This window comes from Chenopodium album, chromosome 4 (assembly GCF_948465745.1).
Source record: "Chenopodium album chromosome 4, dcCheAlbu1.1, whole genome shotgun sequence".
Taxonomy (NCBI): Eukaryota; Viridiplantae; Streptophyta; class Magnoliopsida; order Caryophyllales; family Amaranthaceae; genus Chenopodium; species Chenopodium album.
The window spans coordinates 18704484-18719773 of NC_137837.1; the positions used below are offsets into that span (position 1 = coordinate 18704484).

Below are 15290 nucleotides of genomic sequence, written 5' to 3' on the forward strand. Positions count from 1 at the left end.
GAAATATCACTCTCCTCGCCTCTCTAAAATAAATAAATAAATAAATAAATAAAATAAAAAAAAATAAAAAAAAGCATTAAATACGGGTTGCCTCCCGCAAAGCGCTGGTTTATCTAGGTCCCGCACGACCTTCTCACCACCTTGGAACTCATGTTGAGAGTGGAGTTAGGAGAGTCTCCTCCACATCTCTGATGGTAGCACCTTCATGATACACTTTCAACCTTTGGCCATTCACCTTGAATTCTTCACCTTTGTCATTCACCAACTCTACCGAACCAAATTTGTTTACCATTGTGACAGTGAAGGGACCAGACCACCTAGACTTCAACTTTCCTGGGAAAATCTTCAATCTAGAATTAAAGAGAAGAACCTTATCGCCCGGTGCAAACTCTCTTGGTAGGATCCTCTTGTCATGCCACTTCTTGGTCTTCTCCTTGTAGATCCGCGCACTATCATATGCCGACAATCTAAACTCCTCCAACTCGTTGAGTTGAAGGAGTCTCTTCTTACCCGCGGCCTTAGAATCCATATTAAGCTCTTTGATCGCCCAAAAAGCTTTGTACTCCAATTCGACGGGAAGATGACATGCCTTACCATAAACCAATCTATAAGGTGAAGTACCGATCGGTGTTTTAAATGCGGTCCGGTATGCCCAAAGTGTGTCATCAAGCTTCATGCTCCAATCTTTTCTTGACTTGGCTACTACCTTTTCTAGAATCGCCTTGATTTCCCTATTAGAGACCTCAACTTGACCACTAGTTTGAGGGTGGTAACTAAGCCCTGTTCTGTGATGTACGCCATACTTCTTGAGGAGGTTATCCAATTGTCTTTCATGGAAGTGGGTACCCCCATCACTAATAATAGCTCGTGGAACACCAAACCTGGGAAATATGATCTTCTTGAAGAGCTTAATGACTACCTTGGAATCATTCGTTGGTGAAGCTATGGCTTCAACCCACTTGGACACATAATCGACGGCTACAAGTATGTAACAATTCCCATTGGAAGATGGGAACGGCCCCATATAATCGATACCCCAAACATCGAATATTTCAACTTCTAGGATGCCAGTTTGGGGCATCTCATGCCTCCGCGAAATGTTGCCAGTCCTCTGGCAAGAATCACAAGCCTGCACAAAAGTGTTAGCGTCTTTAAACATAGTAGGCCAAAAGAAGCCTGACTCATTAATCTTGGCCACCGTTTTAGTGGGGCCATGATGTCCACCATAGGGTGAAGTATGACAACTGGTAAGGACGCCGTGAACCTCCCATTCGGGAACACACCTGCGAAATAATCCATCTGCACACTCACGAAACAAAAAAGGGTCATCCCAAAAATAATGTTTAACATCATAGAGGAATTTCTTCTTCTGTTGGTAGGACAAGTCAGGAGGTAGAGTACCACCCACTATATAATTAGCAAAATCGGCGTACCAAGGGTGATGCTCTACAACTGCATACAGGTTATCGTCAGGGAAAGAATCATCTATAGGTAAAGAATCCTTACCCTCATCATACCTGATACGTGACAAGTGGTCTGCCACTACGTTCTCTGCTCCTTTTTTATCTTTTATTTCAATGTTGAAATCTTGGAGCAAGAGAACCCAACGGAGTAGCCTTGGCTTTGATTCCGCCTTGGCTATCAAATATTTTAATGCTGCATGATCAGTAAAAACAATAACTTTAGAACCAACTAGATATGATCTAAATTTCTCTAAAGCATATATAACAGCAAGAAACTCCTTTTCTGTGGTGGCATAGTTGACTTGGGCTTCATCTAAGGTTTTGCTAGCATAATAAATAGCATGCAAAACCTTATCCTTCCTCTGTCCGAGCACGGCTCCTAGTGCAAAGTCACTTGCATCACACATGATCTCGAAAGGGAGGTTCCAATCGGGAGCACATATGATGGGTGCCGATATCAAAGCCTGCTTAATCCTGTGGAAAGCCTCAAGACATTCGTCAGTAAAAATAAATGGGGCATCCTTGAGCAAAAGCTGTGTCAGTGGTTTAGCAATTTTAGAAAAATCTTTGATAAAGCGGCGATAAAACCCCGCATGACCCAAGAAGCTTCTAACTCCCTTGACATTAACTGGGGGAGGTAATTGCTCAATCACTGATATTTTAGCTTTATCTACCTGTATGCCCTTATCAGATATAATATGACCAAGGACTACTCCCTCTGTCACCATAAAGTGACATTTCTCCCAATTAAGCACTAAGTTGCACTCCTCACATCTTTTCAGAATTTTAGCGAGATTAATTAAACATGAATCAAAAGAAGAACCATATACGCTAAAATCATCCATAAAGACCTCCATAATAGACTCTATGAAATCAGAAAAAATGCTCATCATGCAACGCTGAAAGGTAGCAGGTGCATTACATAAACCAAAGGGCATTCTACGATATGCAAAAGTGCCATAAGGGCATGTAAAGGTGGTCTTTTCCTGATCTTCAGGGTGAATCGGAATTTGGAAAAATCCCGAATACCCGTCTAAATAGCAAAAGAATTTGTGATTAGCTAACCTCTCAAGCATTTGATCAATAAAGGGGAGAGGGAAATGATCCTTTTTAGTGGCGATATTAATTCTACGATAGTCTATGCACATACGCCACCCTGTCACAGTTCTGGTGGGTATTAATTCATTTTTATCATTGGTTATCACAGTCATCCCACCCTTCTTCGGTACTACCTGCACAGGACTTACCCACTTGGAGTTAGAAATAGGATAGATGATACCTGCATCGAGTAATTTCATCACCTCTTTCTTGACTACTTCCTGCATGTTTGGATTTAATCTTCGTTGGGGTTGAATGCAGGGCTTATAATTTTCCTCAAGATGAATCCTGTGCATACAAAAATCAGGGCTAATACCCTTAAGATCATCAATACTGTACCCTATAGCCTTCTTATGGGTTTTGAGAACCCCTAGAAGTTGGGAAGATTGTAGGTCAGTGAGTGCAGTACTGATGATCACGGGGTGTAGTTCCTGCTCATCTAGAAAAACATATTTTAAATGAGAAGGGAGAGGTTTTAGCTCAGGTTTCTTGACCTCTGCAGGTTTTGATTCCTGAACTAAATTTACTACCTTCATTGTCTCCTTGGGGCTTAACTCTTCTAAGGAAAGAGCTTTTTCAATAATTTGTACCTCATTACCCCAAATGCTTGCATTATCGCTGGATAAATTCCCGCAGAGAACTTCCTCCAAGGGATCCTTAGCAAGAACCTGTGGCAAGCTATCAACACAAATATTGTCCATTATATCAATTGTATCAATATAACAACAATTTTCCTCCAACATAGGCCCTTTCAAAACCTTCCCTAAATTAAAGGTAACATTATCGTCGCCTACAGAAAGGGTCAGTTTACCATTTTTCACATCAATAATAGCTCCTGCAGTGTGGAGGAAAGGCCTACCTAATATAATGGGTATTTGTGTGTCCTCTGCCATATCTAAAACAACAAAATCAACTGGAATGAAAAATTTACCAACTCTGACAGGTACGTCCTCTAAAATTCCCAAGGGATATTTTACCGAACGATCTGCCATTTGTAAAGTTATATTAGTAATTTTCAATTCCCCCATATTTAATTTAGCACATATAGATGATGGCATGACACTGACACTAGCACCCAGATCACATAAAGCCTTATCAATAAAAACATTCCCAATGTGACAAGGGATAGAAAAACTACCGGGATCCTTTAATTTAGGAGGTGATTTATTTTGCAAATAAGCGCTACACTCCTCTGTGAAAGATACAGTTTCTACTTCATTAAAGGCCCTTTTTCTAGTCAGAATGTCTTTCATGAATTTAGCATAAGCAGGTACTTGAGTGATTAAATCAGTGAAAGGCACTGTTACCTGCAGGTTTTTCACGACCTCTAAAAACTTACCGAATTGTTTATCAAGCTTACTCTTCAGTTGTCTATTAGGGAATGGAAGCTTGATAACTGGGCTCTGCACAACTCCTCCCTTATCCTGCAATTTACCCTGCACAGAAACATTGGTAGGGTTAGTGTCTTTTTGTAGCCCTGCAGGGCTAGCAGAATTACCGTTTGATGTAGAGGAATCTAGATTAGAAACTGGTCCATCTTCCTGTGGCATAGGAGGTCCATCATAATGGGAACCGCTCCTTAGAGTGATTGCATTAGCATGATCTGTAGGATGGATAGGCTGTGACGGTAGAGCTCCCTGCTGACGGGATTGTAGGGTAGATGAAAGTTGTGCAATTTGATTGTCCATGATTTTATTGTGGGCTAAGATGGAATCTATTTGCGCATCCCTACTCTCCATGTGCTTTTGCATATTAGCTAGCATCGCTCTAATTTCTGTCATGGCAGGGTCGGAAAATGATGAGGGTGATACTTGGCTTTTCTGGCCGGCATTTGGATGATAATATTTTTGCTGTGGTGGGGGTTGCTGTTGTGGTTGTTGTGGAGGTGGAGGGTTTTGTACATTGGTACTCCGGTATGAAAGGTAAGGATGATTTTTATAACCGGTATTGTAGGAATTGGAATAAGGGTTATTTTTCCTATAGGTTTGAAAGGCATTAACCTGTTCCATAGAGCTCCTACAATCTTGCTCCCAATGACCTACAATTCCACAATTTTCACAAAAAGCTTCATGGTTAGCAACAGCAGAAACATTAGCTACAGAGTTAGGAGTAGTAGTAAGATTATCTAATTTTTGACAAATAGAAGTTAATTGAGCTTGCAAAAAGGATACAGAATCGACATTATGTTTCCCCTTATTTGCAAACCCCCTCGGATTCCCATATTGGGAATTGTGTATTGCCATGTCCTCGATAACCTGTCCTGCATCATCCACATTTAAATTCATAAACCTCCCACTAGCTGCCGAATCTAGTACTGATCTGGAAGAATTTCCAAGTCCATTATAGAATGCTTGGATCAATTGCCATTGTGCTAGATTGTGGTGGGGGCACTCTCTCTGTAGATCCTTGAACCTCTCCCAAGCCTCATATAGTGTTTCGTCGGCCTCTTGAGCGAAGTTCTGAATAGCACTTCTTAGCACCGCTGTTCTCTCTGCAGGATAATATTTATTATAAAAGTTCAAAGCAAGAGTTTCCCAGTCAGTAATACCAAGTGCAGTTCTATTCAAACCATTAAACCATAATTTTGCTTTGCCACATAAAGAAAAGGGAAAAAGAATCTCCCTGATTTGGTCCTGCGTAACCCCGGCTTGTCTAATGGTGTTACAATATTGGCAGAAATCTGCGATGTGAAGATTAGGATCTTCACCCTTAGCTCCGCTGAACTGCTTCCTCTCTATCATAGTGATAAATTGGGGCTTGATCTCAAATTGAACTCCATCTAGAGCCGGAGTAGGAGTAAGGTGCGGGAAATCTGTGAGCTTCGGTTGCGAATAATCACTGAGTTTCTTCTGGGCCGTCATCTCTGATTCCAAATCTGAAGGAATATCTGTATCACTAGAATCAGTGGGAGGATCTCTTCGATCGTTGTCCTCCTCAGAACCCGCCAGAATTTGTCTGTAGAGTCTCCTTTGCCTATGAAAAGGGATGTCACCTGATCTAGAACACCTGGGCATAAACAAAGAACTAAAGACAAATATGAGATTTGCCTCAAAGAACTAATGTTCTCTGAGGCAAGAGGGGGGGATAATCTAGACTACAAAAATATAATCAGAAAATAAAAATAAAACCGTTTCCCCGGCAACGGCGCCAAATTTTGACAGGGTAAAGTCGTATCCCAAATCAAAAGTAATTACCTAAATCACTAACTAAGGTAGATAGGGAAGTAGGGTCGAACTCCACAGGGAAACAGGTCTTTTTAATTCTAATTAATTAATATAATCTAAATTATCCAAGTAACCAATATTTTGAATGTGAATTCTATATTACGAAGAATGAGTTTAGGGAGAAAAGAATCAATAATAAGGAAACCTAGGATCACAGGTTCACCAATAATTAATATTCCGGGATAGAATGAAGTAATTAATAATTAACAAAGCATAGATAATATGATTAACAGGCTCTCGCAATTTATTAACCAACATAGATCTAACAGGCTCTCGCAATTTATTAGACCTAAGTTCCTATTAAAAATAGCCTTTAATATTAAATCAACATCTGCTCGATTCATCAATTCAATATTGCTAAACATTCACAACCAAATTACATCTGCTCGATTCATATTCTAATTGCAAAGAGTTAAAACAATTCAATAGGAAATTATCATGCAATATCAACAATCAACAATAACAAGCTATCCCTTCATATTAATTATGGATCCCCTTAAACCCTAGAATTAAACTACTCACTAATCATCATAACTAATCCAATCAAATAAACAATTAAAAACATAAACAAGAAAATAATTAAGATAGCTGAAATTAAAAAGGGAAGAAATTGTACCAAACTAAATCTGGAATTAATGAAGGAATTAAGAACAAGAGTTAGAGAGAATTTAAGAGAGAGAAAAATACTAAGTAGAGAGAGAAAGTCTAAGGAGAGGAAGGTCCGTAAATAATCCGTACAAAACTTATATATACTTCCCCTAAAACAAGAATTAACTAAACTAAATCAGACACTAGGAAAAACACGCGCCCGATCGGGCGAAGGGGCGCCCGATCGGGCCCGCCTTTTTTTTTTATGCCCAGTCTAAAGTGCCGCGCCCGACCGAGCTCACGCTCACCCGATCGGGCGCGCCTTTCTTGATAGCCTTCATGCGCGCAACCGCCCGATCGGGCGTATGCTTGCCCGATCGGGCGCGGGTCTTCATCTTCGAGGCTTGGACTTCGATTGGGCTAGATTTCTCGGCCCAATCCATATTTCCTCCCGGGTCTCGAATACATGGTCCAATTGCCTCGTGATCCAAATAACCGAGCCCTTTATCACCGGCTCGATGGCTCTAGCCAGCCTTGGGCTCCAAAAGTGGTCGTGTTCCTCCAATGTTCGTAGTCGCTTCATAAAGATCCCGGGAAAATACTCCAAAGGTGTAATTCCCTGCAAAACTTAACCAAAACTACGAAAACACTAGAAAACACATATTAGTAATAAAAGTGGCCCCAAAAGGCCAAAAACACTACTAATTATGACCGAGGGACGGGGGTAAAATACTATATAAAATAGACATATCATAGGATTGATGTGGGATATGGGCTACGGATCAACTAAATTAAAATAGGGAGTATGGAATGCGGAAAATAAATGACTGAAAAATAAAGGGAGAGGGAGGAGACATGATATGGTGACGGAAATTCTGTCGGAAAAGGTCGATTTTCCGACACATACTATTACGACGACACGTTCCGATGGAATTCCGTCGGAAACACCATTTCCGACGGAAAACAGGGTGTTTCCGACTGAATTTTTCCGTCGTAATTAAGCTGTTTTCTTGTAGTGGTGGAAAACCCCAATGAAGGTGGGTAAAAACCGCAGGTGGCAATGAGGCCACCAATCCACTATAATATGGGCATAAGGCCAATAATTACAAGTACAAGGCGTATTTGATGTGTACAAAGTACGATGAAGATAAATATAAATATACGAAACACATGGCTTTAATAGTATGGCAAGAGGGTAACCGACATAACATTTGTAGAAGCTAGCTTGTATTGTGCTTTGAGGATTAAAATATAGTAGCTTTGTTATACTTTTGGTGGTGGAAGGTCTAGGTGGCATACTTGCGTGAGGAAAACAATGGGTGGTTACGGGGAGGCTTAGGCTTAAGTTTAAGAGGAGTAGTATCATTAGTATTGTGGGTGGTGATTATATGTAGAGTAGTCCTGGACTTTTTGGTGGAGAGTAATTCTATTTATATGGCATTACGCAGGTATGGTTGGAGAATAGTGGGGGGTTGCTGCATAGTGGAAGTATTATACATGGGAATGGCCTGGTATTTGTGAGAGGAAGTGCTTCTATTTATAGAGCTTCAAGCAGGCGGTTGGAGGAAGATATGATCATGACTCCTTAAATTTAGGGAGTGGCGGTTGACATCTTTACTAGGTTTTCCAATGAACGTGGACTTATCTAGAGTGTATATACGTCTAACAACTTCCATGACTTATTCTTGATGACAAATATTCTCTCCATGATTTTAGAGACTACTACTAACTATCTTGACTTGGTCTTGTATATATTTGTCTTGACTATCAACGTCGGTCAATGATCGTACAAAATGACCCATAACCAAACTATAAAAACGTCTCAACATGATTCATGTTCTTTTCAATTCCTATTATAAATGGTCATAAGACTCAGAGTTATCAATTAAAAAACCATCTTAGTTTTGTTAATACTTCATAACTAATATGAAACTGATTATTAATATGTATGGAAAACTACAATCACTAATTGTAACACAATTACATACATCATAATTATTTATTATGATATGAAAAAATTTCGTCTCAAACACGTAAAGTCCAAAAAAAAAAAAAAAAGGATGCAAATATCAAGGGTCAATCCAATGGACGTAAATTTACATTTTATAAAATTTGTGGGCTCATTCAAATCACTAATTAGAGGCTAATGTGACTCTTTGAAAATATTTTAATGTATCATAATTAGTTGCAATGAAATTAAAATGATTGTAATTTTATGTTTAATCTCTTACTCCCTCCGTCCCAAAAAGAACAACCCATTTGGCCAAAATTTTGTCCCAAAAAGAATGACCCATTTGCATTAAAACACCACCAATTTACAACAATATTTGTGCAAAATTAGCTTCCCCATATAAAAATTTGATTTTCCATGTTATTTTATTACTTTCTCTCTTCATTTTTTTACAAACTCTATGTAAATTTATCTTTCCAATATACTTTTACTTCTTTTTACTTAACTTCCTTAGTACCCGCGTAATCAACCCAAATGAGTCGTTCTTTTTGGAACGGAGAGAGTATTATATTAGATGACCCGAAGCATCGCTCGGGCCAACAACTTGTTTTCGACTATTGGAAAACTATTTTCCGTCTTTAGGAAAAATTGTTTTACATAACTTTACAAACCAAACAATAAAAAAATAATAAAATCAATTTCTAGGAAAATATTTTCTGTCAAAACAAATGGAACCTAAATCATAAAATGCATTCTGTATCGTAAAGAAAAATGGGATTGAGTACGGCATGAGTAGTGAAATATAATTCATCAGTACTCAATATTTCCATTCTCATACTAAAATCATTTGTGTTAAATAACAACTTCAATTCCTGATTCCCACAGTGAAAAGGATAAACGTGATTCACAGACAGAATCTATGTTTTCCATTAAACAATCAAAGAATATTTTAACAAACTAGACTTTAATAAAAAGATAGTAAAATTGATACACATTGCTTTATTCCTGAAACTATGCTTTAGTTTAAAACATCAGTAACTGCAAGACTGAACACACAAATAAACACTTTACATCCTCAATTTTCTCATTTCCGCACACAGGGGTGTATAATTGGGTTAATAGCTACCATGGCATACGCCCCGATTCGAATGACCCCTGTACCTTTTGATGGTAGCAAGACACTGCTGTCACAGAGTTCCGAACGAGGAGGCCTCTTCTTGACATTTGATGATTATACCCTCTCAAGACAGATTGAGCAGCTGCACAACCCCGATGCTCGTAGTTTTGATGTCAGACCTCTTTTTCATCTTGTTGAGGAAATCATCAGCCATGTTGATGATACTCAAGTTACTGGAAGTCGTCCTTCATCGGTATCAATGTTTTTTTTTCTTTTATTTGTTTATATTTTTTATTTTTTCGTGCTCGATTTTAGCGTTCATGTTTACTGATAAATATGTTCTGATCTTCGTATATGGTCAGACTGAGGCCAAAGGAAGCAGAGTTACCTATGAATCCCATGATGATATTCATTCAGAAATTCCGGATTTGCCACTCCTTGTTGATTGGATATCTTCTGAGGTACTACACTACTAGTGTTGCATTTTTGTTATAGTAACATGTACACTTTTCTAAAGTAGCCATGTTTTTTAAGTGACACACTTTCTAAATTTTAAAATTCTCTTACATAGACCCTAACTTATAGTCGAAACACAATACTTCCATTGTCCTAAATTAATTTTTACATTAGTCAAATTTATTTGTTTCAAACTAGTATTATACAATCACCCTTGTATTAACTTTCACAAGAATGTCTGCTGTTTCCTTAATATTAATTGCTAAAATAGTGTTACTGTTAGTAATACCAATAAAACTGATGCAGATGAAACGAAATCACCCTGATCAACACGAAACCACCCTCTCAGTGTTACATATTTTGCAACACTTATCTTGGGAAGCCAAGGTGGTTATTACATTAGCAGCTGTTAATGTAACTGTAGGAAGGATCTGGCTTGTTATCAAAAATACATTAACAAATGAACTTGCATATTCGATTTCAAAACTGCGCACAAATGATGTGGTTGCCAGAAACCAGTTCGAAGCCACTAATCATTTAATAAGGGCCATACAAGATACAACCAGGTGTATAATTGAGTTTGGAGAAATTCCCGCTATGTATATCACAGATGAAGATCCTGAAGTCAAGGCTGCAATGAGTCAAATTCCGATAGCTGTTTATTGGATAATCAGAAGTGCTGTGGCTGTTGCAAGACAAATTACTCGATTTTCTACCATGACCAACGAGGGAGTTGGGTAAGTTAAATGATGAGTATACAATAATACGTCGCCTAATGCAAGAATCAATAACAGAAGGTTTCCTCATTCATTTTCTTTTCTTGACAGAATTAGCAAGGCTAATTCATCTGAGGTCTACAAGCTTAAAACTATCAGCGATCATTACAGGAAAACCTTGACTAACTTGTATAGATTAATAGGTTAGATTTAATCAAATTTCTTACTTCTAATCTAGCATGATGTTTATATAATAATGTCTAAAGATTGAGCTAATGAAAGACATTGTTTTGTTGTACAGATGAGAAGGAGCATATTAATTCTTATAATATGACCAAGGAAATCATGAATGATAAAATGCATATTGACAACATGAAGATCCTAAGGACCTTGATCTATGCTGATGATGATATGCCACCACTGTATGATGGTCCTGCAAAGAAAAGGGTTTGTGCTCGAAACTTCTGTCACTATGAATCAATTAATAATCGTTCCAACATTTTGACATGGCTATCAACTCATGGAAAATTATACTCATAATTTTACTATTTTTCAGGTCCCCCTTGAGATTTTGAGGAGGAAGAATGTGTTGTTACTCATATCAGGCCTCGATATCACTCATGAAGAGCTATCTATTCTAGAGCAAAGTTACATTGAATCAAAGGTCCATGAATATGAGGTTGTCTGGATCCCAATAATTGACAGTTCTCTGCAATGGACTGATCCCATGAAAGTTAAGCTTGAGAACTTAAAAGACTTAATGCCCTGGTACTCTGTTCATAATCCTTCATTAATCAGAAATGCAGTCATCAGGTTTCTGACAGATGATTGGAACTTTCATGGTAAGCCTATGCTTGTGGTGCTCGATCCTCAGGGAAAAGTTCTGAGCCCGAATGCAATCCACATGATGTGGATCTGGAAAAATCAAGCTTTCCCGTTCACACACGCAAGGGAGGAGGCGCTTTGGGAGCAGGAAACATGGAAGCTTGAACTGCTGGTTAATGGTATTGATCAGAAAATTCTAGACTGGGTAATTTTCCTTCACTATTTTACAAATTCTTACTCCCTTTGTTCCGGAATAATTAACATGTTTTACTTTTTTTTTCAGTATTCATACACTAACTTTGATCTTTGTTTATAGTATTATATAAAAAATGTTGAATAGGTATTAATATAATGTTTCATAAAATCATTTCATTTATATTTTTACTTAAATTTAATTATATATATCTAATGTTAAATTAGTACATTGACATATGTGTCATGTTTGACTGTACGTGTCAATTATATAAATTTTAGAATCTCCTATGTAATATTACATAATCTAACCTCATATAAATATGCTAACATCAGATCAGAGAAGAAAAGTACATTCTCTTGTATGGAGCTGACGACCTAACATGGATCAGACAATTCACTAATGAGGCACGAGCTGTAGCGCGAACTCTGCAAATTCCTCTTGAAATGGTCTATGTTGGTAGGAGCCATACCAAGGAGGAGGTGCATAAAATTTGTGCATCTATAATAATGGAGCAGCTGAGCCATTGCTGGCAAGACCCGACCTCTGTTTGGTACTTCTGGACAAGAATCGAGAGCATGATCTACTCGAAGATTCAACTAGGTAATGTCCATGACCATGAAGATACCATATGGCAAGAGATACAAAAGCTCCAAAGTCATGACAAATCACACAGCGGATGGGTAGTGCTAGCCAAAGGCTCGAGGATCATTGTCCATGGTCAGGGTAAGGTGGCCATGGTGACTCTTGAAGAACTCGAGAAGTGGAAGGAACCAGCTATAAGAGATGGATTCGGTGTGGGGTTCGGAAACCATTACACAAAGCTTCATATGGAGGAATATCCATGTCATAGGATTCTGTTCCCCTCTGGTATGAGAATTCCAAGAAGTATGCTTTGCCCTGACTGTCGTCGTCCTATGCATAAAAACGAATCGTTCATCTGCTGCCATGAAGATCACAATGCTGAAGTTGCTGAAGTTCTGGCTGCTTTAACTGATGTTGATCACTATGAGGCCTAAGTTACAAATTTACTATGTTTATATGATTTTTAATTTGTCTTGTATTTTAATATGAGCATTACTAGAATAAACCCGGAAGTGATGAGGTGATACATTTGCATTGGTATCATGTTGTTGCAAATGGGTTAGTTCAATCTTGTAGTTTAATATCATGTGTTAATGTACTCTCCATTTTAGTAATGCTCTTTGTGTCCCAAATAAATTTTTACACATTTAATTTATTTTTCTTTGGGAATATTGTTGCTGAAAATTGTTCAACCAAGGAGCTGACATTACCTTAAATATTATTTTTTTTTTCTTCAATTTTATTTAATATAAATGGCGTATTATCTAATTGTTATTCAATTTTAAAGTTAGAACAATGGGCAAAAGCTAACTGGAAAATTGGAGCATAGAAGATTGATACTGAGGCATATCAGATTATTAGGGCATCTTCAATGACAAGTTAATTGTTGTCATGCCACATATGATTTTTAGCTAATTCTCTTTGTAGTTATTTTTGTACTCCAATGGTTAGCTACTAGCTTATTAATTAAATAAGCTTGATTTTCTCAATTAGCTTTATAAATTTAATTATGGGAATTTTAGTTTTTACCACCTTCCAATAACCACTTAATTGAATTTACCACCTCCAAAAAAAAACCATTTACTTTACCACCACCAAAATTTCCAAAAAATTGATTTTACCACCTTCAAGTGGATTCCGTCCATAAAACCGTCAGTAGGGCCCACCGTTTTGACGGTTCTTCTTCAACGGCCACGATTTTCCGTGCACCACCACAGCGCCACCGCCGCCTTCCCCCCAACTCACCACAGCCCTCCCCGAAACCACCGACTGCCACCGAAACCACCACAGAAACCCACCAGAACCACCACGCCACCCACAAACCACCAACACCCACGCCCACCTACACAACCACCACCGAAACCCAGACCACCGAAACCCACCACTACGCGAACCCAGACCACCAAAACCCACCGGCCCACGAACCCAGACCACCGAAACCCATTAGCCCAACCACCAACAAACCACCGCCACCCACCAACCACGAAACCCACGAACCCAGTTCCCTAATTAGCCCACGAAACCCACGAACCTAGTTCCCTAATTACCCCACGAATCTTGCCATAAATGGCCGAAATCGGCCGATTTTGGGGCTTAGTGGCCTTAACCGGCCGATTTCGGCCTTTTAGGGCCGGATTCGTGGCCGTTTAGGGAGGACAAGGGTTTTGGGTTTGGTGGTTTTTGGGGGCCATATGGTTGCGGGAAAGGGAGGGGGAGGGTTCAGGTGGGTTGGGGCTGGTGGTGCGACGCCGGTGGTGGTTTCGGGAGGGTTGTGGTGAGTTGGGGGGAAGGCGGCGGTGGCGCGGGGGTGGCGCTGTGGTGGTGGCTGGGTAGTTTTAGGTTTTTTAATTTTTTTTTTTAATTTTTTTTTTAATTTTTTTTTAATTTTTTTTTTTAAATTTGTCCAATAATATGGCGACACGTGTACAAGATAGGCCCCACTAACGGATTTATGGACGGAATCCGTTAGTTGGAGGTCATTGGTGGTAAAACTGATGTTTAATTTTTTTATGTGGTGGTAAAGTAAATGGTTTTTTTTTGGAGGTGGTAAATTCAATTTAGTGGTTATTGGAAGGTGGTAAAAACTAAAATTTCCTTTAATTATTTTAATATATTAATCTCCAAAAATTTTGGAAATTTTTTTCTCAAGCAAATTAGCTTAAAGGCCAAGCTAATTGTAATTTTTAACTCTAATGGTGAAGCTGGTAGCTAAAAAATTTTGAAAATTGCAAGCAAGTCCTTACCAATAACTATTGGAGTTGCTCTAGGGCATGTTCACATTTACTTAATTTCAGTTCAGTTCAGTTCAGCTCCTAATTTTCCTCTCTCATAAAATATTCATTTCAGCTCAGTTCAGTTCAATTCAGCTCCAATCAGTTCAGTTCAGCTCAGTTCAGTAAATGTGAACAGACCACGTGCTAATGTGTGGAAAATTACTGGCCCATTACACCTATATGTAACTTCATGCAGAAAATTAGAAGACTATAATTCTAATATGACAATATTTTAAAATATTTTTAGTTCATTAAAATCAATTTTTATTTGTCAGGTCCCATATTTTTAATAAGAACATAGTCTCCAAAATATTTAAGATGACCTTGAATACATCTGTAAAACATTGATTGTCAATTACTAGGGGTTGTTCTCTTCAAATTATTCTCTGTTCACTTCAATTCAGCTCTTAATTTCCTTCTCTCATAAAATATTCCGTTCACTTCAGCTCAGTTTAGTTCAGACAATCAGAACAGACCCTTAATACTTTCTATATGGTTTATTTGTCACTTTTCTTGTTAATAAACAGAATTTTACCCAAAAAAAGGAAAAAATAAAACTATATTCACTCATATTAACGTTACTCATGCTTGTTACATCAATCTAATTAAGTCATTTGACATTTGTTACAATTCTTACAAAAGCAAGAATTCGTTTCCTTTTCCAAACAGGGGAAAAAAGCAAGGGTATGGAATCTTCTGTTCTTCTACTGTGGTTTTGCCTCTTGGTGAAAAACAAACTAGAGTATATTGAAATTGAAGTTAATTAGAGAATCGAGCAAACCAAATCAACTAAGCAATTGC

General features: G+C 38.3%; 1 protein-coding gene across 1 annotated transcript; it reads left to right on the forward strand.

Moving 5' to 3' along the window:
- Positions 1-9395: 9395 nt before the first annotated feature.
- On the forward strand, positions 9396-12918 carry LOC145626794 (protein SIEVE ELEMENT OCCLUSION B-like). Its single transcript, XM_081679271.1, has 7 exons — positions 9396-9694; positions 9804-9902; positions 10204-10634; positions 10725-10816; positions 10915-11060; positions 11170-11643; positions 11967-12918. Exons 1-7 carry the CDS (start codon positions 9452-9454, stop codon positions 12648-12650), a joined length of 2169 nt encoding a protein of 722 aa, XP_081535397.1. The 5' UTR covers positions 9396-9451; the 3' UTR covers positions 12651-12918.
- Positions 12919-15290: the final 2372 nt, after the last annotated feature.